We start from the raw sequence: 22,500 nt of genomic DNA, 5'->3' as shown, positions 1-22,500 counted from the left end.
GTGTGTGTGTGTGTGTGTGTGTGTGTGATTGTGTCGGGAACTAAATGTTCCACAACACCCTTCAGACGCAGATATTGTTGGCCGACAGCCAGGTACAAGAAACCATAATATTCTCTGAATGCATGACGACTGATAAATAGCAACCAGGCACAGGATTTTGTTTTTATGAAAAGAGATTACATAAGCTAAGTGTCAATGATAGTTAGGGTGACCAGATGCAAAAAGTCCAAAAGCAGGACAACAGTAAGATTTTGGTGGGACAAAGTGGGACAGATAGATAATGTAAATTTTTGTATTAGAATAACATGGTCTTCACCGAAACCAATGTTTTTTTTGCTTCAAAAAGAGGGACATCCTCTCAATATGTGGGACGTTCGGTCAAATGGTGGGACAGTACAACCAAAAGGGGGACACCTGGTCACCCTATAGTGGATGTTAACCTTCTTATCTCACAGTAGCATCCAGTGACCAAGTGAAGCCTCACGTTGTCAATGATAGTTAATCATAAAAAGGAAAATAAATTCCTTCGATCTTCTCTGAATGAAACTTTAAAACGTTGAATTTGGATACAAAATAAACAATCTTTTCTATTATGACTCATATATTTTGTTATTAACATACCCAAGTTAGTAAATATTTAATAAAAAAGTATTGCATATTTGCATGATAGTTAGCGTAAATGTTTTCTGATTCAATGTGATGAATAACGTACTAAATAGTTGGTCATTTACAGAGAGGCTTTTCACAATGTTCTTTAAGAAATATTAAGTACAGGGGAAAATATTTAAATGTTTCACAATCGTTTTTTGGGGGGGAATGTAAATAACAGAAAATATCATAAAAGTGTCTATAAATGACCAACTATTTATGTTATTACCAACTATGAGGTTGTCCCCAGCTAAATGTGGCATGGATTAAATATTATTCCGTTCACTAAAAGCTGGCATAAAGAGAGAGTGAATATCTGACTATTCTGATTAAGTGGTTCCCAAATGATGGGGCGCAGACCTCTTGGGAGGGCCAGCCAAACTGCAGGGGGGGGGGGGGGGTGAGAAGGAGGGAGAAAAAATATGTTGTTCCCTCATATAGTTATATGGTTGCTCCTACTAGTCTAGTGGACTGCAGAGCTAACACAGTGTGGAGAGAGGTCTGGCTAGGAGAGACTAGCACAGCGCTAACACAGTGTGGAGAGAGGTCTGGCTAGGAGAGACTAGCACAGCGCTAACACAGTGTGGAGAGAGAGGTCTGGCTAGGAGAGACTAGCACAGCGCTAACACAGTGTGGAGAGAGGTCTGGCTAGGAGAGACTAGCACAGAGCTAACACAGTGTGGAGAGAGAGGTCTGGCTAGGAGAGACTAGCACAGTGCTAACACAGTGTGGAGAGAGGTCTGGCTATAGGAGAGACTAGCACAGCGCTAACACAGTGTGGAGAGAGGTCTGGCTATGAGAGACTAGCACAGAGCTAACACAGTGTGGAGAGAGGTCTGGCTAGGAGAGACTAGCACAGCGCTAACACAGTGTAGAGAGAGGTCTGGCTATGAGAGACTAGCACAGAGCTAACACAGTGTGGAGAGAGGTCTGGCTAGGAGAGACTAGCACAGCGCTAACACAGTGTGGAGAGAGGTCTGGCTAGGAGAGACTAGCACAGTGCTAACACAGTGTAGAGAGAGGTCTGGCTAGGAGAGACTAGCACAGCGCTAACACAGTGTGGAGAGAGAGGTCTGGCTAGGAGAGACTAGCACAGAGCTAACACAGTGTGGAGAGAGAGGTCTGGCTAGGAGAGACTAGCACAGCGCTAACACAGTGTGGAGAGAGAGGTCTGGCTAGGAGAGACTAGCACAGCGCTAACACAGTGTGGAGAGAGGTCTGGCTAGGAGAGACTAGCACAGCGCTAACACAGTGTGGAGAGAGGTCTGGCTATAGGAGAGACTAGCACAGAGCTAACACAGTGTGGAGAGAGGTCTGGCTAGGAGAGACTAGCACAGCGCTAACACAGTGTGGAGAGAGGTCTGGCTAGGAGAGACTAGCACAGCGCTAACACAGTGTGGAGAGAGGTCTGGCTATGAGAGACTAGCACAGAGCTAACACAGTGTGGAGAGAGGTCTGGCTAGGAGAGACTAGCACAGCGCTAACACAGTGTGGAGAGAGGTCTGGCTAGGAGAGACTAGCACAGCGCTAACACAGTGTGGAGAGAGGTCTGGCTAGGAGAGACTAGCACAGAGCTAACACAGTGTGGAGAGAGGTCTGGCTAGGAGAGACTAGCACAGCGCTAACACAGTGTAGAGAGAGAGGTCTGGCTAGGAGAGACTAGCACAGCGCTAACACAGTGTGGAGAGAGGTCTGGCTATAGGAGAGACTAGCACAGCGCTAACACAGTGTGGAGAGAGGTCTGGCTAGGAGAGACTGGCACAGCGCTAACACAGTGTGGAGAGAGGTCTGGCTATGAGAGACTAGCACAGCGCTAACACAGTGTGGAGAGAGGTCTGGCTATAGGAGAGACTAGCACAGCGCTAACACAGTGTGGAGAGAGGTCTGGCTATAGGAGAGACTAGCACAACGCTAACACAGTGTGGAGAGAGACCTGGCTATGAGAGACTAACACAGCGCTAACACAGTGTGGAGAGAGGTCTGGCTAGGAGAGACTAGCACAGCGCTAACACAGTGTGGAGAGAGAGGTCTGGCTATAGGAGAGACTAGCACAGCGCTAACACAGTGTGGAGAGAGGTCTGGCTGTGAGAGACTAGCACAGCGCTAACACAGTGTGGAGAGAGGTCTGGCTATAGGAGAGACTAGCACAGCGCTAACACAGTGTGGAGAGAGGTCTGGCTATAGGAGAGACTAGCACAGCGCTAACACAGTGTGGAGAGAGGTCTGGCTGTGAGAGACTAGCACAGAGCTAACACAGTGTGGAGAGAGACCTGGCTAGGAGAGACTAGCACAGCGCTAACACAGTGTGGAGAGAGGTCTGGCTATAGGAGAGACTAGCACAGCGCTAACACAGTGTGGAGAGAGGTCTGGCTATAGGAGAGACTAACACAGCGCTAACACAGTGTGGAGAGAGGTCTGGCTAGGAGAGACTAGCACAGCGCTAACACAGTGTGGAGAGAGGTCTGGCTAGGAGAGACTAGCACAGCGCTAACACAGTGTGGAGAGAGGTCTGGCTATAGGAGAGACTAGCACAGAGCTAACACAGTGTGGAGAGAGGTCTGGCTATAGGAGAGACTAGCACAGCGCTAACACAGTGTGGAGAGAGGTCTGGCTATAGGAGAGACTAGCACAGCGCTAACACAGTGTGGAGAGAGGTCTGGCTATAGGAGAGACTAGCACAGCGCTAACACAGTGTAGAGAGAGGTCTGGCTATAGGAGAGACTAGCACAGCGCTAACACAGTGTAGAGAGAGGTCTGGCTAGGAGAGACTAGCACAGCGCTAACACAGTGTGGAGAGAGGTCTGGCTATAGGAGAGACTAGCACAGAGCTAACACAGTGTAGAGAGAGGTCTGGCTATAGGAGAGACTAGCACAGAGCTAACACAGTGTGGAGAGAGGTCTGGCTAGGAGAGACTAGCACAGCGCTAACACAGTGTGGAGAGAGGTCTGGCTAGGAGAGACTAGCACAGTGCTAACACAGTGTGGAGAGAGGTCTGGCTGTGAGAGACTAGCACAGCGCTAACACAGTGTGGAGAGAGGTCTGGCTAGGAGAGACTAGCACAGTGCTAACACAGTGTGGAGAGAGGTCTGGCTAGGAGAGACTAGCACAGAGCTAACACAGTGTGGAGAGAGGTCTGGCTAGGAGAGACTAGCACAGCGCTAACACAGTGTGGTGAGAGGTCTGGCTACGAGAGACTAGCACAGAGCTAACACAGTGTGGAGAGAGGTCTGGCTAGGAGAGACTAGCACAGCGCTAACACAGTGTGGAGAGAGGTCTGGCTAGGAGAGACTAGCACAGCGCTAACACAGTGTGGAGAGAGGTCTGGCTAGGAGAGACTAGCACAGAGCTAACACAGTGTGGAGAGAGGTCTGGCTATAGGAGAGACTAGCACAGCGCTAACACAGTGTGGAGAGAGAGGTCTGGCTAGGAGAGACTAGCACAGCGCTAACACAGTGTGGAGAGAGGTCTGGCTATGAGAGACTAGCACAGAGCTAACACAGTGTGGAGAGAGAGGTCTGGCTAGGAGAGACTAGCACAGCGCTAACACTGTGTGGAGAGAGGTCTGGCTAGGAGAGACTAGCACAGAGCTAACACAGTGTGGAGAGAGGTCTGGCTATGAGAGACTAGCACAGCGCTAACACAGTGTGGAGAGAGGTCTGGCTATAGGAGAGACTAGCACAGAGCTAACACAGTGTGGAGAGAGGTCTGGCTAGGAGAGACTAGCACAGCGCTAACACAGTGTGGAGAGAGGTCTGGCTAGGAGAGACTAACACAGCGCTAACACAGTGTGGAGAGAGAGGTCTGGCTATAGGAGAGACTAGCACAGAGCTAACACAGTGTGGAGAGAGGTCTGGCTAGGAGAGACTAGCACAGAGCTAACACAGTGTGGAGAGAGGTCTGGCTAGGAGAGACTAGCACAGCGCTAACACAGTGTAGAGAGAGGTCTGGCTATAGGAGAGACTAGCACAGAGCTAACACAGTGTGGAGAGAGGTCTGGCTAGGAGAGACTAGCACAGAGCTAACACAGTGTGGAGAGAGGTCTGGCTAGGAGAGACTAGCACAGCGCTAACACAGTGTGGAGAGAGACCTGGCTAGGAGAGACTAGCACAGCGCTAACACAGTGTGGAGAGAGGTCTGGCTAGGAGAGACTAGCACAGCGCTAACACAGTGTGGAGAGAGGTCTGGCTATAGGAGAGACTAGCACAGAGCTAACACAGTGTGGAGAGAGGTCTGGCTAGGAGAGACTAGCACAGAGCTAACACAGTGTGGAGAGAGGCCTGGCTAGGAGAGACTAGCACAGCGCTAACACAGTGTGGAGAGAGGTCTGGCTAGGAGAGACTAGCACAGCGCTAACACAGTGTGGAGAGAGAGGTCTGGCTAGGAGAGACTAGCACAGCGCTAACACAGTGTGGAGAGAGGTCTGGCTAGGAGAGACTAGCACAGCGCTAACACAGTGTGGAGAGAGGTCTGGCTAGGAGAGACTAGCACAGCGCTAACACAGTGTGGAGAGAGGTCTGGCTAGGAGAGACTGGCACAGCGCTAACACAGTGTAGAGAGAGGTCTGGCTATAGGAGAGACTAGCACAGCGCTAACACAGTGTAGAGAGAGGTCTGGCTATAGGAGAGACTAGCACAGCGCTAACACAGTGTAGAGAGAGGTCTGGCTATAGGAGAGACTAGCACAGCGCTAACACAGTGTGGAGAGAGAGGTCTGGCTAGGAGAGACTAGCACAGCGCTAACACAGTGTGGAGAGAGGTCTGGCTAGGAGAGACTAACACAGAGCTAACACAGTGTGGAGAGAGGTCTGGCTATAGGAGAGACTAGCACAGCGCTAACACAGTGTGGAGAGAGACCTGGCTAGGAGAGACTAACACAGAGCTAACACAGTGTGGAGAGAGGTCTGGCTATAGGAAAGACTAGCACAGCGCTAACACAGTGTAGAGAGAGAGGTCTGGCTAGGAGAGACTAGCACAGCGCTAACACAGTGTGGAGAGAGACCTGGCTAGGAGAGACTAGCACAGCGCTAACACAGTGTGGAGAGAGGTCTGGCTATGAGAGACTAGCACAGCGCTAACACAGTGTGGAGAGAGGTCTGGCTAGGAGAGACTGGCACAGCGCTAACACAGTGTGGAGAGAGACCTGGCTAGGAGAGACTAGCACAGCGCTAACACAGTGTGGAGAGAGGTCTGGCTAGGAGAGACTAGCACAGCGCTAACACAGTGTGGAGAGAGGTCTGGCTAGGAGAGACTAGCACAGCGCTAACACAGTGTGGAGAGAGGTCTGGCTAGGAGAGACTAGCACAGAGCTAACACAGTGTGGAGAGAGGTCTGGCTAGGAGAGACTAGCACAGAGCTAACACAGTGTGGAGAGAGGTCTGGCTAGGAGAGACTAGCACAGCGCTAACACAGTGTAGAGAGAGGTCTGGCTATAGGAGAGACTAGCACAGCGCTAACACAGTGTGGAGAGAGGTCTGGCTAGGAGAGACTAGCACAGAGCTAACACAGTGTGGAGAGAGGTCTGGCTAGGAGAGACTAGCACAGAGCTAACACAGTGTGGGATGGGCGACCGTTGTCCCAGCTCTGCAAAAGCGGCTGAAAGTGGAGGAGTTCAGAGCGGGGGATAGTGGAGGAGTTCAGAGCGGGGGATAGTGGAGGAGATCAGAGCGGGGGATAGTGGAGGAGTTCAGAGCGGAGGATAGTGGAGGAGTTCAGAGCGGGGGATAGTGGAGGAGTTCAGAGCGGGGGATAGTGGAGGAGATCAGAGCGGGGGATAGTGGGGGAGTTCAGAGCGGCTGATAGTGGCAGCGGCCACAGGGCGGTTCAGCCACAGTGACCAGGATCCACAGGCAATTTCCGCTGTTGTCCATAATAGGCCACACATTTAATTTAATTTAATTTCAAACCTTTATTTAAACTCGAACGTCAACTGAGGTTTCCATCATTTACAGTCAAGTGTACATACAGGAATAAGCAAAAGAAAACATATACAATCATAACAACAAGACCAAAGATAACAAATCAACAACTTGATTGACAAAGGTTTTAAACTCTGCAACAGAGGGGAGAATCTCAAGCTTTAAGGACTGTCGGAGTTCATTCCATGAGCTGGAGGGGCATCACAGCAAACTGCAGATTTACCCTGTTCAGAGCAAACTCTGGGGACCTTAAGGACCTGCCAGTCACTAGACCGAGTTCCATAGGTTCCACAATTCCATTCTAATAATGATGTAGTATAAGGAGGTAGCTTACCAATAATGATGTAGTATAAGGAGGTAGCTTACCAATAATGATGTAGTATAAGGAGGCAGCTTACCAATAATGATGTAGTATAAGGAGGTAGCTTACAAATAATGATGCAGTATAAGGAGGTGGCTTACCAATAATGATGTAGTATAAGGAGGTAGCTTACCAATGATGATGTAGTATAAGGAGGCAGCTTACCAATAATGAGGTAGTATAAGGAGGTAGCTTACCAATAATGATGTAGTATAAGGAGGTAGCTTACCAATAATGATGTAGTATAAGGAGGTAGCTTACCAATAATGTAGTATAAGGAGGTAGCTTACCAATAATGATGTAGTATAAGGAGGCAGCTTACCAATAATGATGTAGTATAAGTAGGTAGCTTATCAATAATGATGTAATATAAGGAGGTAGCTTACCAATACTGATGTAGTATAAGGAGGTAGCTTATCAATAATGATGTAGTATAAGTAGGTAGCTTACCAATAATGATGTAATATAAGGAGGTAGCTTACCAATACTGATGTAGTATAAGGAGGTAGCTTACCAATAATGATGTAGTATAAGGAGGTAGCTTATCAATAATGATGTAGTATAAGGAGGCAGCTTATCAATAATGATGTAGTATAAGGAGGTAGCTTATCAATAATGATGTAGTATAAGGAGGTAGCTTATCAATAATGATGTAGTATAAGGAGGCAGCCTATCAATAATGATGTAGTATAAGTAGGTAGCTTACCAATAATGATGTAGTATAAGTAGGTAGCTTATCAATAATGATGTAGTATAAGGAGGTAGCTTACCAATAATGATGTAGTATAAGGAGGCAGCTTACCAATAATGATGCAGTATAAGAGAGACTAGCACAGCGCTAACACAGTGTAGAGAGAGAGGTCTGGCTAGGAGAGACTAGCACAGCGCTAACACAGTGTGGAGAGAGACCTGGCTAGGAGAGACTAGCACAGCGCTAACACAGTGTGGAGAGAGGTCTGGCTATGAGAGACTAGCACAGCGCTAACACAGTGTGGAGAGAGGTCTGGCTAGGAGAGACTGGCACAGCGCTAACACAGTGTGGAGAGAGACCTGGCTAGGAGAGACTAGCACAGCGCTAACACAGTGTGGAGAGAGGTCTGGCTAGGAGAGACTAGCACAGCGCTAACACAGTGTGGAGAGAGGTCTGGCTAGGAGAGACTAGCACAGCGCTAACACAGTGTGGAGAGAGGTCTGGCTAGGAGAGACTAGCACAGCGCTAACACAGTGTGGAGAGAGAGGTCTGGCTAGGAGAGACTAGCACAGAGCTAACACAGTGTGGAGAGAGGTCTGGCTAGGAGAGACTAGCACAGCGCTAACACAGTGTAGAGAGAGGTCTGGCTATAGGAGAGACTAGCACAGCGCTAACACAGTGTGGAGAGAGGTCTGGCTAGGAGAGACTAGCACAGAGCTAACACAGTGTGGAGAGAGGTCTGGCTAGGAGAGACTAGCACAGAGCTAACACAGTGTGGGATGGGCGACCGTTGTCCCAGCTCTGCAAAAGCGGCTGAAAGTGGAGGAGTTCAGAGCGGGGGATAGTGGAGGAGTTCAGAGCGGGGGATAGTGGAGGAGATCAGAGCGGGGGATAGTGGAGGAGTTCAGAGCGGGGGATAGTGGAGGAGTTCAGAGCGGGGGATAGTGGAGGAGTTCAGAGCGGGGGATAGTGGAGGAGATCAGAGCGGGGGATAGTGGGGGAGTTCAGAGCGGCTGATAGTGGCAGCGGCCACAGGGTGGTTCAGCCAGTGACCAGGATCCACAGGCAATTTCCGCTGTTGTCCATAATAGGCCACACATTTAATTTAATTTAATTTCAAACCTTTATTTAAACTCGAACGTCAACTGAGGTTTCCATCATTTACAGTCAAGTGTACATACAGGAATAAGCAAAAGAAAACATATACAATCATAACAACAAGACCAAAGATAACAAATCAACAACTTGATTGACAAAGGTTTTAAACTCTGCAACAGAGGGGAGAATCTCAAGCTTTAAGGACTGTCGGAGTTCATTCCATGAGCTAGAGGGGCATCACAGCAAACTGCAGATTTACCCTGTTCAGAGCAAACTCTGGGGACCTTAAGGACCTGCCAGTCACTAGACCGAGTTCCATAGGTTCCACAATTCCATTCTAATAATGATGTAGTATAAGGAGGTAGCTTACCAATAATGATGTAGTATAAGGAGGTAGCTTACCAATAATGATGTAGTATAAGGAGGCAGCTTACCAATAATGATGTAGTATAAGGAGGTAGCTTACAAATAATGATGCAGTATAAGGAGGTGGCTTACCAATAATGATGTAGTATAAGGAGGTAGCTTACCAATGATGATGTAGTATAAGGAGGCAGCTTACCAATAATGAGGTAGTATAAGGAGGTAGCTTACCAATAATGATGTAGTATAAGGAGGTAGCTTACCAATAATGATGTAGTATAAGGAGGTAGCTTACCAATAATGTAGTATAAGGAGGTAGCTTACCAATAATGATGTAGTATAAGGAGGCAGCTTACCAATAATGATGTAGTATAAGTAGGTAGCTTATCAATAATGATGTAATATAAGGAGGTAGCTTACCAATACTGATGTAGTATAAGGAGGTAGCTTATCAATAATGATGTAGTATAAGTAGGTAGCTTACCAATAATGATGTAATATAAGGAGGTAGCTTACCAATACTGATGTAGTATAAGGAGGTAGCTTACCAATAATGATGTAGTATAAGGAGGTAGCTTATCAATAATGATGTAGTATAAGGAGGCAGCTTATCAATAATGATGTAGTATAAGGAGGTAGCTTATCAATAATGATGTAGTATAAGGAGGTAGCTTATCAATAATGATGTAGTATAAGGAGGCAGCCTATCAATAATGATGTAGTATAAGTAGGTAGCTTACCAATAATGATGTAGTATAAGTAGGTAGCTTATCAATAATGATGTAGTATAAGGAGGCAGCTTATCAATAATGATGTAGTATAAGGAGGTAGCTTACCAATAATGATGTAATATAAGGAGGTAGCTTACCAATACTGATGTAGTATAAGGAGGCAGCTTACCAATACTGATGTAGTATAAGGAGGTAGCTTACCAATAATGATGTAGTATAAGGAGGTAGCTTACCAATAATGATGTAATATAAGGAGGTAGCTTACCAATACTGATGTAGTATAAGGAGGTAGCTTACCAATAATGATGCAGTATAAGGAGGTAGCTTACCAATAATGATGTAGTATAAGTAGGTAGCTTACCAATAATGATGTAGTATAAGGAGGTAGCTTACCAATAATGATGTAGTATAAGTAGGTAGCTTACCAACAATGATGTAGTATAAGGAGGCAGCTTATCAATAATGATGTAGTATAAGTAGGTAGCTTACCAATAATGATGTAATATAAGGAGGTAGCTTACCAATAATGATGTAGTATAAGGAGGTAGCTTACCAATAATGATGTAGTATAAGGAGGCAGCTTATCAATAATGATGTAGTATAAGGAGGTAGCTTACCAATAATGATGTAGTATAAGGAGGTAGCTTACCAATAATGATGTAGTATAAGGAGGCAGCTTACCAATAATGATGTAGTATAAGGAGGCAGCTTACCAATAATGATGTAGTATAAGGAGGTAGCTTACCAATAATGTAGTATAAGGAGGCAGCTTACCAATAATGATGTAGTATAAGGAGGTAGCTTACCAATAATGATGTAGTATAAGGAGGTAGCTTACCAATAATGATGTAGTATAAGGAGGTAGCTTACCAATAATGATGTAGTATAAGGAGGTAGCTTACCAATAATGATGTAGTATAAGGAGGCCGCTTACCAATAATGATGTAGTATAAGGAGGTAGCTTACCAATAATGATGTAGTATAAGGAGGTAGCTTACCAACAATGATGTAGTATAAGGAGGCAGCTTATCAATAATGATGTAGTATAAGGAGGTAGCTTACCAATAATGATGTAGTATAAGGAGGTAGCTTACCAATAATAATGTAGTATAAGGAGGTAGCTTACCAATAATGATGCAGTATAAGGAGGTAGCTTACCAATAATGATGTAGTATAAGTAGGTAGCTTACCAATAATGATGTAGTATAAGGAGGTAGCTTACCAATAATGATGTAGTATAAGTAGGTAGCTTACCAACAATGATGTAGTATAAGGAGGCAGCTTATCAATAATGATGTAGTATAAGTAGGTAGCTTACCAATAATGATGTAATATAAGGAGGTAGCTTACCAATAATGATGTAGTATAAGGAGGTAGCTTACCAATAATGATGTAGTATAAGGAGGCAGCTTATCAATAATGATGTAGTATAAGGAGGTAGCTTACCAATAATGATGTAGTATAAGGAGGTAGCTTACCAATAATGATGTAGTATAAGGAGGCAGCTTACCAATAATGATGTAGTATAAGGAGGCAGCTTACCAATAATGATGTAGTATAAGGAGGTAGCTTACCAATAATGTAGTATAAGGAGGCAGCTTACCAATAATGATGTAGTATAAGGAGGTAGCTTACCAATAATGATGTAGTATAAGGAGGTAGCTTACCAATAATGATGTAGTATAAGGAGGTAGCTTACCAATAATGATGTAGTATAAGGAGGTAGCTTACCAATAATGTAGTATAAGGAGGTAGCTTACCAATAATGATGTAGTATAAGGAGGCCGCTTACCAATAATGATGTAGTATAAGGAGGTAGCTTACCAATAATGATGTAGTATAAGGAGGTAGCTTACCAACAATGATGTAGTATAAGGAGGCAGCTTATCAATAATGATGTAGTATAAGGAGGTAGCTTACCAATAATGATGTAGTATAAGGAGGTAGCTTACCAATAATAATGTAGTATAAGGAGTAGGGATGCACCGAAATTTCGGCACTGAAAGTTTTCGGCCGAAAATGGCAAAAAATTGCCTTTCGGCTTCTGGCCGAAAGAGTTTTTTCACCGAAAATATGTCACCGAAACAGAAACAACCTGTAACCTAACGCGTGTTGTTGTGATGATGTCGCGCTGTCGGGAGTCGCGCTGTTTCTATGTAAACTCTGCGCGCAACGCGTCCAATAAATGCGTCTTTAACATGCTTTATATCCTTATTTACTATATGCCGCGGTTAATCACTGAGTGATCTAATATGCATATTATTCAGAGCGAGAGGGGGGGGATTGTGTTTCTCACATTGACGCTGTCTGTCTGTCGCGCGTCTACTGTGCCAAAGTCAGGAGAGCACATTCAGCTGGGGACTAGAAAGGTGCGCTCAGTAGAGCACAGATGTCCGCTGCGCAGCCAGAGAAAAGATGGAATTAATGTACTGTATGCATTCAGAAGTGCTGAATAAATGTTTTATGGACCCATAATAGTGATTATTTATTATTTAAGTAAAGTTTAGCCATAATCATATATTTTTCCATAATCATAATGTTCCACAACATTGGTAAAAAAAAATTCTATTCTATGAATCATTTTCGGCCTTTCGGCTTTCGGTTTTCGGCCAACTGTTTTCTATTTTCGGTATCGGTTTCGGCCAAGAATTTCCCATTTGGTGCATCCCTAATAAGGAGGTAGCTTACCAATAATGATGTAGTATAAGGAGGCAGCTTACCAATAATGATGTAGTATAAGGAGGCAGCTTACCAATAATGATGTAGTATAAGGAGGTAGCTTACCAATAATGATGTAGTATAAGGAGGTAGCTTACCAATAATGTAGTATAAGGAGGTAGCTTACCAATAATGATGTAGTATAAGGAGGTAGCTTACCAATAATGTAGTATAAGGAGGTAGCTTACCAATAATGATGTAGTATAAGGAGGTAGCTTACCAATAATGATGTAGTATAAGGAGGAAGCTTACCACTAATGATGTAGTATAAGGAGGTAGCTTACCAATAATGATGTAGTATAAGGAGGTAGCTTACCAATAATGATGTAGTATAAGGAGGTAGCTTACCAATAATGATGTAGTATAAGGAGGTAGCTTACCAATAATGATATAGTATAAGGAGGTAGCTTACCACTAATGATGTAGTATAAGGAGGTAGCTTACCAACAATGATGTAGTATAAGGAGGTAGCTTACCAATAATGATATAGTATAAGGAGGTAGCTTACCAATAATGATGTAGTATAAGGAGGTAGCTTACCAATAATGATGTAGTATAAGGAGGTAGCTTATGTTGTGGAATATATTATCATGTCATTATAGATCTGTGTTGAGATATCATTTTATCATTTTACAGCTTGACTGGTTCACTGTGACCAGCTATGTAATGTGTGTGTGTCTCTTTAAGAGACTCCAAGGTAATCTCCCCAGCCAGACAAAGCAAGGTTATTATTACTTCCCTTAGCTGGGAACCATTTTTATTTACTTTCATCATCATATCTGATGTATAATGTTACGTCTTGCAAGTGTGTATTAAACTATGTTCTGCCCAAACCTCTTGGTCACTTTATGGCCAGACGATTATGTGTGAACATGATGTATCTGTCTGTAAACTGTCCTTTCATTGTGGCCACGGTGAAATAAACGTTTCTATTATTATTAATAATGACTCAGAATGAGCGGTCAGGTGGCGTAGCGGAGATTGCGTTCGTCACCAACACCGGAGACGCTGGATTCGCTTGTTCGAATCCAGCTCACAGCTCCGGGGTTGTCACCAGCTTGGCTGGCCGTTCACACTAATACAATTGGCAGTATTAGAGGGTGGGAAAGCTGGCGGGGTGGGTCCGGGTCGTTGTAAACAGCGACTCCTACAGTTCGGGCGGGGCGCCTGCTCAGCGCGGATAGGATCTAAGGGGGGTAGTGTGATCCTTCCACACGTTACACCCTCTCAGTGAGAGTCAAGATTCAAGATTCAAGATTCAAGAGTTTTAATTGTCACGGCATACAGGTATACAATGAAATGCGGCTGGTCTTGCCCGCGACGATGTGCAATACAGTGGTACAACATATAATAGAATCCAATAAAATACAGTGGTACAACATATTAATAGAATCCAATAAAACAGTGCAATAAACAGGTACATGGTGTGCCATCTCGGTATCTGTACATTAGTATTTACAGAGCATATAGGACATGCTAGTTAGCTTTAGTAGTGCAATACACTGTTCCTGATGTTATACTATTTTAAGTGGCCTTTCCTCTGGCCATAAGTGTGCGTGTGTGCGGCATGAGTGTTAAAGTGGCTGCTAGTGTGTGAGCGTGCTCAGCGTGCGTGTCGTGTATGTACTTGTGTGTGGATAGTTCAGTTTCTGTGTCTCTCGATGTTCATTGTTCAAGGCTCTGATGGCCTGGGGGAAGAAGCTTAGCCTAAGCCTCTCCGTCTTAGTCTCTAGAATTCGCAGGCGTCTGCCTGACCTCAGCAGCTGGAACAGGCTGTTATTGGGGTGGTGGGGGTCTTTCATTATCCTGCAGGCTCTGGATTTGCACCTCTTGTTGTATAGAGCCTGCAGGGGAGGTAGCGCAATACCCGTGGTACGCTCGGCTGAGCGCACCACACTCTGTAGGGCCTTCTTGTCCTGTGCCGTGCTGTTCCCATACCAGGCAGTGATGTTTCCGGTCAAGATGCTCTCTACAGCTCCTGAGTAGAAGGACTGAAGTATCTTCCCCGATACTCTGAACTTCCTTAACTGTCTCAGGTGGTAGAGGCGCTGCTTCGCTTTCTTTACTACTGTGCCTATGTGTGTTGACCATGTCAGGTCCTCTGAGATGTGGACCCCCAGGTACTTGAAGCTGCTCACCCTGTCCACGGTAGCCCCGTTAATCCTCAGTGGTGTGTGTGTCTCCCGCTGTCCTCTCCTATAATCCACGATCAGCTCCTTGGTTTTACCAATGTTCAGGAGCAGGCTGTTGTCCTGGCACCAACGTTCCAGTACCTCAACCTCCTCCCGGTAGGCCTTCTCGTCGTTGTCCGAGATCAGCCCCACCACCACCGTGTCGTCGGCGAACTTCACAATGGAGTTGGAGCTGAACTTGGCCACACAGTCGTGTGTGTAGAGTGAGTACAGCAGGGGGCTTAGAACACAGCCCTGGGGGGACCCGATGCTCAGGGTGATGGTGTTGGAGGTCTGACCCCCCACCCTGACCGCCTGGGGTCTTTCACTCAGAAAGTCCAGTACCCAGGCGCTCAGGGCGGAGCTCAGGCCTAGCTCGATCAGCTTGTCCACCAGTCTGGTGGGGACTATGGTGTTGAACGCTGAGCTGTAGTCAATGAACAACAGTCTCACATAGCCCCCCTTCTGACGGTCAAGGTGGGAGAGAGTGCTGTGCAGTACCTGGGAGACAGCGTCATCAGTGGACCTGTTTGTCCTGTATGCAAATTGCATAGGGTCCATATCGCTGGGGAGAGAGGCACAAATGTGGTCCTTGACCAGCCTCTCGAAACATTTCATGACCACAGAGGTGAGTGCCACCGGTCTGTAATCATTTGGACATGTTGGGGAGGGTTTCTTCGGTACAGGGATGATGGTAGACATCTTGAAGCAGGCAGGGACTACTGACTCCGCCAGGGATTGATTAAATATGGCGGTGAACACCGGGGCAAGCTGGTTTGCACAGGACTTAAGTATGCGTCCTGTTATACCATCTGGGCCTGCAGCCTTCCTGGTGTTCACCTGCATAAATGCTCTTCTCACACTGTGTTCCGACAACGAGAGAGCGCCCCCGCCCCCCCGCGGTTGCCCCCCCCCCTCCACAACAGCCGGTGCGCCAGTGACGTCACTAGCCAGAGGGCTAGCGGCGACACTGTCTACACCGAACCGAGCGTAGAAGGAGTTGAGTTTGTCCGCTAGAGAGGCGTCGTCGCTCCCCATTGCGGGGGCGCTGACTTTGTAGTCAGTTATTGTCTTCAGTCCCCTCCACAAGCCTCTTGTGTCGTTTTGTGCCATTTGTGTCTCCAGTTTCTCAGCATATGTCCTCTTAGCAAGTTTAACAGCCTTGCGCAGAGTGTAGACTGAAGCCTTGTATTCTTCCATATTTCCTGACTCTCTGCCCAGGTTATAAGCCGTGGTGCGTGAGTTTAGGGCTGTTCTTATAGTGCTGTCCACCCAAGGTTTCTGGTTTGGGAAAACCCGCGCCGTCTTTGTGGGGACAATGCCGTCTGCCACTGTTGTTATGTAGCTTACAACGGTATCAGCATACTCGCTGACGTCACTGGCGCTTTCTTCAAACATGTCCCAGTCTGTATCCTTGAACGCGTCACGGAGCTCGGCCTCTGATTCGTCAGCCCACTTTTTTGTCTCACGTGACACGACGGCTTCGCGTGATCGCTGTTTGTATGCTGGGATTAAAAAGATGGAGTCGTGATCGCTCGCGCTTACAGAGCCCATCAGTGGCGGAGCCGCTACAGCCTTGTAGGCAGCTCTGAACGGGGTGTAGCAGTGGTCGAGTGTGTTTCCCCCTCTTGTGGAGCAGGCGATGTGCTGGAAAAAAGTCGGCATCACTTTTTTCAGGTTTGCCTGGTTGAAATCACCAGTCACTATCGTCGCGGCTTCCGGGTGCTTGATCTGCTGTTTGTTGATGTGGTCGTGTAATTCCCCCAGCGCTTTGCCGGTATTTGCCTGTGGATGAATATACACGACGGATAAAATGACCGCGGTAAACTCACGGGGTAGGTGATACGGGCGACACAGGATCTGGAGATGTTCCATATCTGGGGAGCATGAACTTGAGAGGACATGTACTTCCTTGGGATTAACCCAGGTGAAAAGAAGCGGTTGATTGGCTGGACGTGTGTCGGAGGAAGCATGTGATAGCCTCCACTCTCCCAGACCGACTGTGGGGGGTAAGTGCGCAGCGACCAGGAAGGGGATTGGGAATTGGCACAACGACTAACATTGGGATGGGAGAAAATCGGAGGAAAAAGGAGGGGGGAAAAGATTATTAATAAAAAAAAAAAAAAAATGACTCAGAATGATTTATAAACTGCTCATTGTTTTGTCCTTTAATATTTCCCATTACACTTACCAATAAGGAGGTAGCTTATAGGAATGGGTACCGAATTAGGTACTTTTAAAGGTACTACCGAGTACCGATTCACGTGAGATCCGTCGGTGCCAGATTTCGGTACTGAAAAAAAACAAGTATTTTTTATTTTAATTTTTTATGTCAACTTTCACACACACAATATACGCTTACCAAGGATTTGACTTGATTCAACAACAAAGCAGTCGGGGCAATGGCAAGCCGAAAACGGTCGAAAGTGTGGTTATTTGAAGTTTGGATTTTTTCCCCCACAACTGCGGTAGGTAGATAAAATTTTCTTGAGACTAAAGTACTGAAAAAAGGTACCGTTGGGTACCGGTATCGATTCACAGGTACCGGTACCGTATCGGTTCAAATGTGAACGGTACCCATCCCTAGTAGCTTACCAATAATGATGTAGTATAAGGAGGTAGCTTACCAATAATAGTAGAGTTTCGAAGCGTTTCGTACTACATAGGACTCCAGTCTATGGAACCTTTATGTTTTCCAGCTCCTACCTCTCAGCTGGAACTTAAAAACAGGCATCTGGCAACCAGTAAAAAGAAATGTGAGTGCACAAAACTTTTACTTTTGTGTGTTCAAACCTCTGTTACTCTGCTTTCAAGAGAGACCAGACTCATGCATGTGCTATGTGCTAAATACAATCAATTATAATCAATAGCAAATTACTTTGGAGAAGCGTGAGGTTCTCCCCTCTCTTTTAAAGTTTAAAACATTGATCTTGTTGTCCCTTTGTTATGGTTTCATATGCTGTGTGATTTCATATGCTGTGTGATTGTATATGCTGCGTGATTTCATATGCTGTGTGATTGTATATGCTGCGTGATTGTATATGCCTTTTCTTTGCTTATTTCTGTATGTACGGACAAATCCAAGTGTCCTTTACGTTCAGTTCAGTTACAAATAGAGCGACGCCTCAGTCTTCAGCCTGAGGCCATGGTTACACTGGGCTAAAACAGCAACGTTTTGTTGCTGAATGATTACGTTTGCATGTCCAAGTTAAAAACAAATGCAGTTTTGGCAGGAAAATGCGTTTCCCTAGTGGCTTTTGAGATTTTGAGCAGGATGTGGAGTGTCTCGTTCAACCTTTCTGATTGGTTGAAAATGGCCTTCATGTTTGAATTACATCGCCACCTACTGCTTTGGCATTGTACTACATGTATATAGTAGACGAGACAAAACGACGTCTAACTTAACTCTTACTTGCCTGCCAATACGCAGTGTTCTGAAAAGCAAAATGAAACGAAATGAAATGGCCCTATAGTGTAACCGCAGCCTGGGAACACAACTCTCTCTAGTCGGTAGCCGTCACCATAAACACACTCCTTCAAACAAACAAGTCCTTTAATCTGAGAGGAAGGAAAACCGTTCCCAACATGCTGCCATAACACACACACACACACACACACACACACACACACACACACACACACACACACACACACACACACACACACACACACACACACACACACACACACACACACACACACACACACACACACAAACGCACGCACGCACGCACACACACACACACAGCACATAACAGCACTAGGCCTCCAGAGAGGCGTCACTCTGCCAGGTCACTCTGACATATTGTTGTGAAGAACTGCGGTTCAGAACTCATATAGTAAAGGAACAAGAACAAGACTGAGAGACAGAGAGACACTGAGACACTGAGACACTGAGACACTGAGACACTGAGACACAGAGACACTGAGACACTGAGACACTGAGACACTGAGACACTGAGACACTGAGACACAGAGACACTGAGACACTGAGACACAGAGACACTGAAACACTGAGACACTGAGACACTGAGACACTGAGACACAGAGACACTGAGACACTGAGACACAGAGACACAGAGACACTGAGACACAGAGACACAGAGACACAGAGACAAAGAGACACAGAGACACTGAGACACAGAGACACTGAGACACGGAGACACTGAGACACTGAGACACTGAGACACTGAGACACTGAGACACTGAGGCACTGAGACACTGAGACACAGAGACACTGAGACACTGAGGCACTGAGACACTGAGACACTGAGACACAGAGACACAGAGACACTGAGACACTGAGACACTGAGGAGACACTGATACACTGAGACACTGAGACACGGAGACACTGAGACACTGAGACACTGAGACACTGAGACACTGAGACACTGAGACACTGAGACACGGAGACACTGATACACTGAGACACTGAGACACTGAGACACTGAGACACTGAGACACTGAGACACTAAGACACTGAGACACAGAGACACTGAGACACTGAGACACTGAGACACTGAGGAGACACTGATACACTGAGACACTGAGACACAGAGACACAGAGACACTGAGACACTGAGACACTGAGACACTGAGACACAGAGACACTGAGACACTGAGACACAGAGACAGAGACAGAGACACACAGAGACACAGAGACACTGAGACACTGAGGCACTGAGACACAGATACAGAGACAGAGACACACAGAGACACAGAGACACTGAGACACAGAGACACAGAGACACTGAGACACAGAGACACAGAGACACTGAGACACAGAGACACAGAGACACTGAGACACTGAGACACTGAGACACTGAGACACAGAGACACTGAGACACTGAGACACAGAGACAGAGACAGAGACACACAGAGACACAGAGACACTGAGACACTGAGGCACTGAGACACAGATACAGAGACAGAGACACACAGAGACACAGAGACACTGAGACACAGAGACACAGAGACACAGAGACACAGAGACACAGAGACACTGAGACACAGATACACAGAGACACAGAGACACTGAGACACAGAGACACAGAGACACAGAGACACAGAGACACTGAGACACAGAGACACTGAGACACAGAGACACTGAGACACAGAGACACAGAGACACAGACACAGCGACACAGCGACACATAGACACAGAGACACAGAGACACTGAGACACAGAGACACAGAGACACTGAGACACAGATACACAGATACACAGAGACACAGAGACACAGAGACACAGAGACACTGAGACACTGAGACACAGAGACACAGAGACACAGAGACACTGAGACACAGAGACACAGAGACACAGAGACACTGAGACACAGAGACACTGAGACACTGAGACACTGAGACACTGAGACACAGAGACACTGAGACACTGAGACACTGAGACACTGAGACACTGAGACACTGAGACACTGAGACACAGATACACTGAGACACTGAGACACAGAGACACTGAGACACTGAGACACAGAGACACTGAGACACGGAGACACTGAGACACAGAGACACAGAGACACAGAGACACTGAGACACTGAGACACTGAGACACTGAGACACAGATACACTGAGACACAGAGACAGAGACACACAGAGACACAGAGACACAGAGACACTGAGGGACTGAGACACAGATACAGAGACAGACATTAAATTAAATGATTAAACACAGCTCTGAAAAATTCCAATTGGCTATTTTAAAATTATTCAATTTGACACTAAATTTAGGCTATTTTCCTGATGTCTGGAACGAAGGACTCATAACCCCAATATTCAAGAGTGGAGATAAACATGACCCAAAAAACTATAAGGGTATCTGTGTGACGAGTAATTTGGGCAAACTTCTATGTAGTATCATCAACACCAGACTCATAGAATTCCTTACGGAACACAGCGTTCTAAGTAAAAGCCAAATCGGATTCTTACCAAATTATCGTACCTCTGACCATATATACACTCTTAAAACCCTAATTGACATTCACGTAAAACAGAACAAAAACAAAATATATTCCTGCTTTGTCGATTTCGAAAAAGCTTTTGATTCAATTTGGCACAAAGGTCTTTTCTTCAAAATTCTAGAAAGTGGTGTTGGAGGAAATACATATGACTTGATCAAATCCATGTACACAAAAAACAGATGTGCTGTTAGAATTGGCAATAAAAGAACACATTTCTTCACCCAGGGTCGCGGAGTCCGCCAGGGGTGCAATTTAAGCCCAACATTGTTTAATATATATATAAATGAATTAGCAAAGTTATTAGAACTTTCCACTGCACCCGGTCTGACTCTGCACGATACCAATGTAAAATTACTGATGTATGCAGATGATCTGGTTCTGCTGTCAGCCACTAAAGAGGGTCTACAACAGAACCTAGACATCCTCCACCAGTTCTGCCAGACATGGTCCCTGAACGTAAACATGAAGAAGACTAAAGTCATGATCTTTCAAAGGAGACACGAGTCTCAGAGTTCACATAATACATTTAAATTAGGCACACACATATTAGAAAACACAAAAAGCGACCCATATTTGGGATTGAAAATAAATCATAATGGTAACTTCAATATGGCTGTGAATGAACTGAAGGAGAAGGGAAGAAGGGCTTTTTATGCCATCAAAAGGAAAATTCCAATTGACATCCCAATTAGGACCTGGCTCAAAATTCTAAATTCTGTAATAAATCCAATAATATTATATGGCAGCGAAGTGTGGGGTCCATTAACTAACCAAGATTTCCCAAAATGAGAAAAACACCCATTAGAAGTACTGCATGCAGAATTGTGCAAAAACCTACTTAAGGTCCACAGACACACTGCCAATAATGCATGCAGGGCAGAACTTGGCCAATACCCCCTAATCATTCAAATTCAAAAGCGAGCCATGAAATTTTACACACACCTCCAATCAAGTGACCCCCACTCCTACCACTACAAAGCCCTTCAGAGCCAAGAGATGAACCCAGATAAGAGTCCCCTCTGCCAGCTAGTGAGAAATCTCTGCCCACAAATGCTTCAGGACAGATACCAAGAAATCTGGCCCAACCAAATAATCTCAAAACAAAAAGAAAATTATATAGAATATTGGAACAAATCAACCAAATCTCAAAGTAAATCAGAATTCTACTTGACCCTAAACAGAGAGTACACGGTGGCAGAATACCTGACTACTGTGAATGAGATAAAATTAAGAAAAACATTGACACGGTACAGACTGAGTGGACATAGTCTAGCCATTGAAACAGGCCGTCACAGGCAGAACTGGCTGCCCAGAGAGGCCAGGCTGTGTTCACTTTGCCATCAGGGGGACATTGAGACAGAACCTCACTTCCTGCTATACTGTGAGAAATACAAGGATCTAAGAGAAGTCTTCTTTGTTAAAATAAACAAAATTGACGCACAGTTTATCCATCTCCCTGATCACCAAAAGCTGCTATACAGTACATGTGTGGGGAGAAAAGTCAGTGTACAGCATTAGCTGCAAAATATGTAGACGGTTGTCACAATATACGAGAACAAGCCCTGTAAATGTATCTGAGTGGCCACACTTGAAAAATGACTACCCGATCGAGTGACTATTTTGTAAATTAATATGTTTCTTGTTGATTGTCCTTACTGTTATTACTAATATTATGATATTTTATTGCTTAATATATATGTTATTGTTTGTATGTTGAACTTGCTTTGGCAATAAGTATGTTAATATTTCATGCCAATAAAGCCTATTTGAATTGAATTGAATTGACACAGAGACACTGAGGCACTGAGACACATAGACACTGAGACAC

At 45.4% G+C, this 22,500-nt stretch overlaps 1 protein-coding gene across 1 annotated transcript in view; it reads right to left on the bottom strand.

Annotated features, from left to right (window-relative positions):
• Positions 1-22,500, bottom strand: part of cobl (cordon-bleu WH2 repeat protein) — a gene marked incomplete at its 3' end in the record, with an annotated part of 324,393 nt that overhangs the window by 82,342 nt on the left and 219,551 nt on the right. The window contains 1 exon segment of the mRNA XM_084308326.1: positions 19,819-19,873. Within this exon segment, the coding sequence (XP_084164452.1) occupies positions 19,819-19,873 (55 nt within the window).

Source organism: Notolepis coatsorum (genome assembly GCF_963971535.1).
Source record: "Notolepis coatsorum genome assembly, chromosome: 2".
NCBI lineage: Eukaryota > Metazoa > Chordata > Actinopteri > Aulopiformes > Paralepididae > Notolepis > Notolepis coatsorum.
Note: the sequence above shows the minus strand (reverse complement) of the source record. Positions and strands in the feature narration are given on the sequence as shown.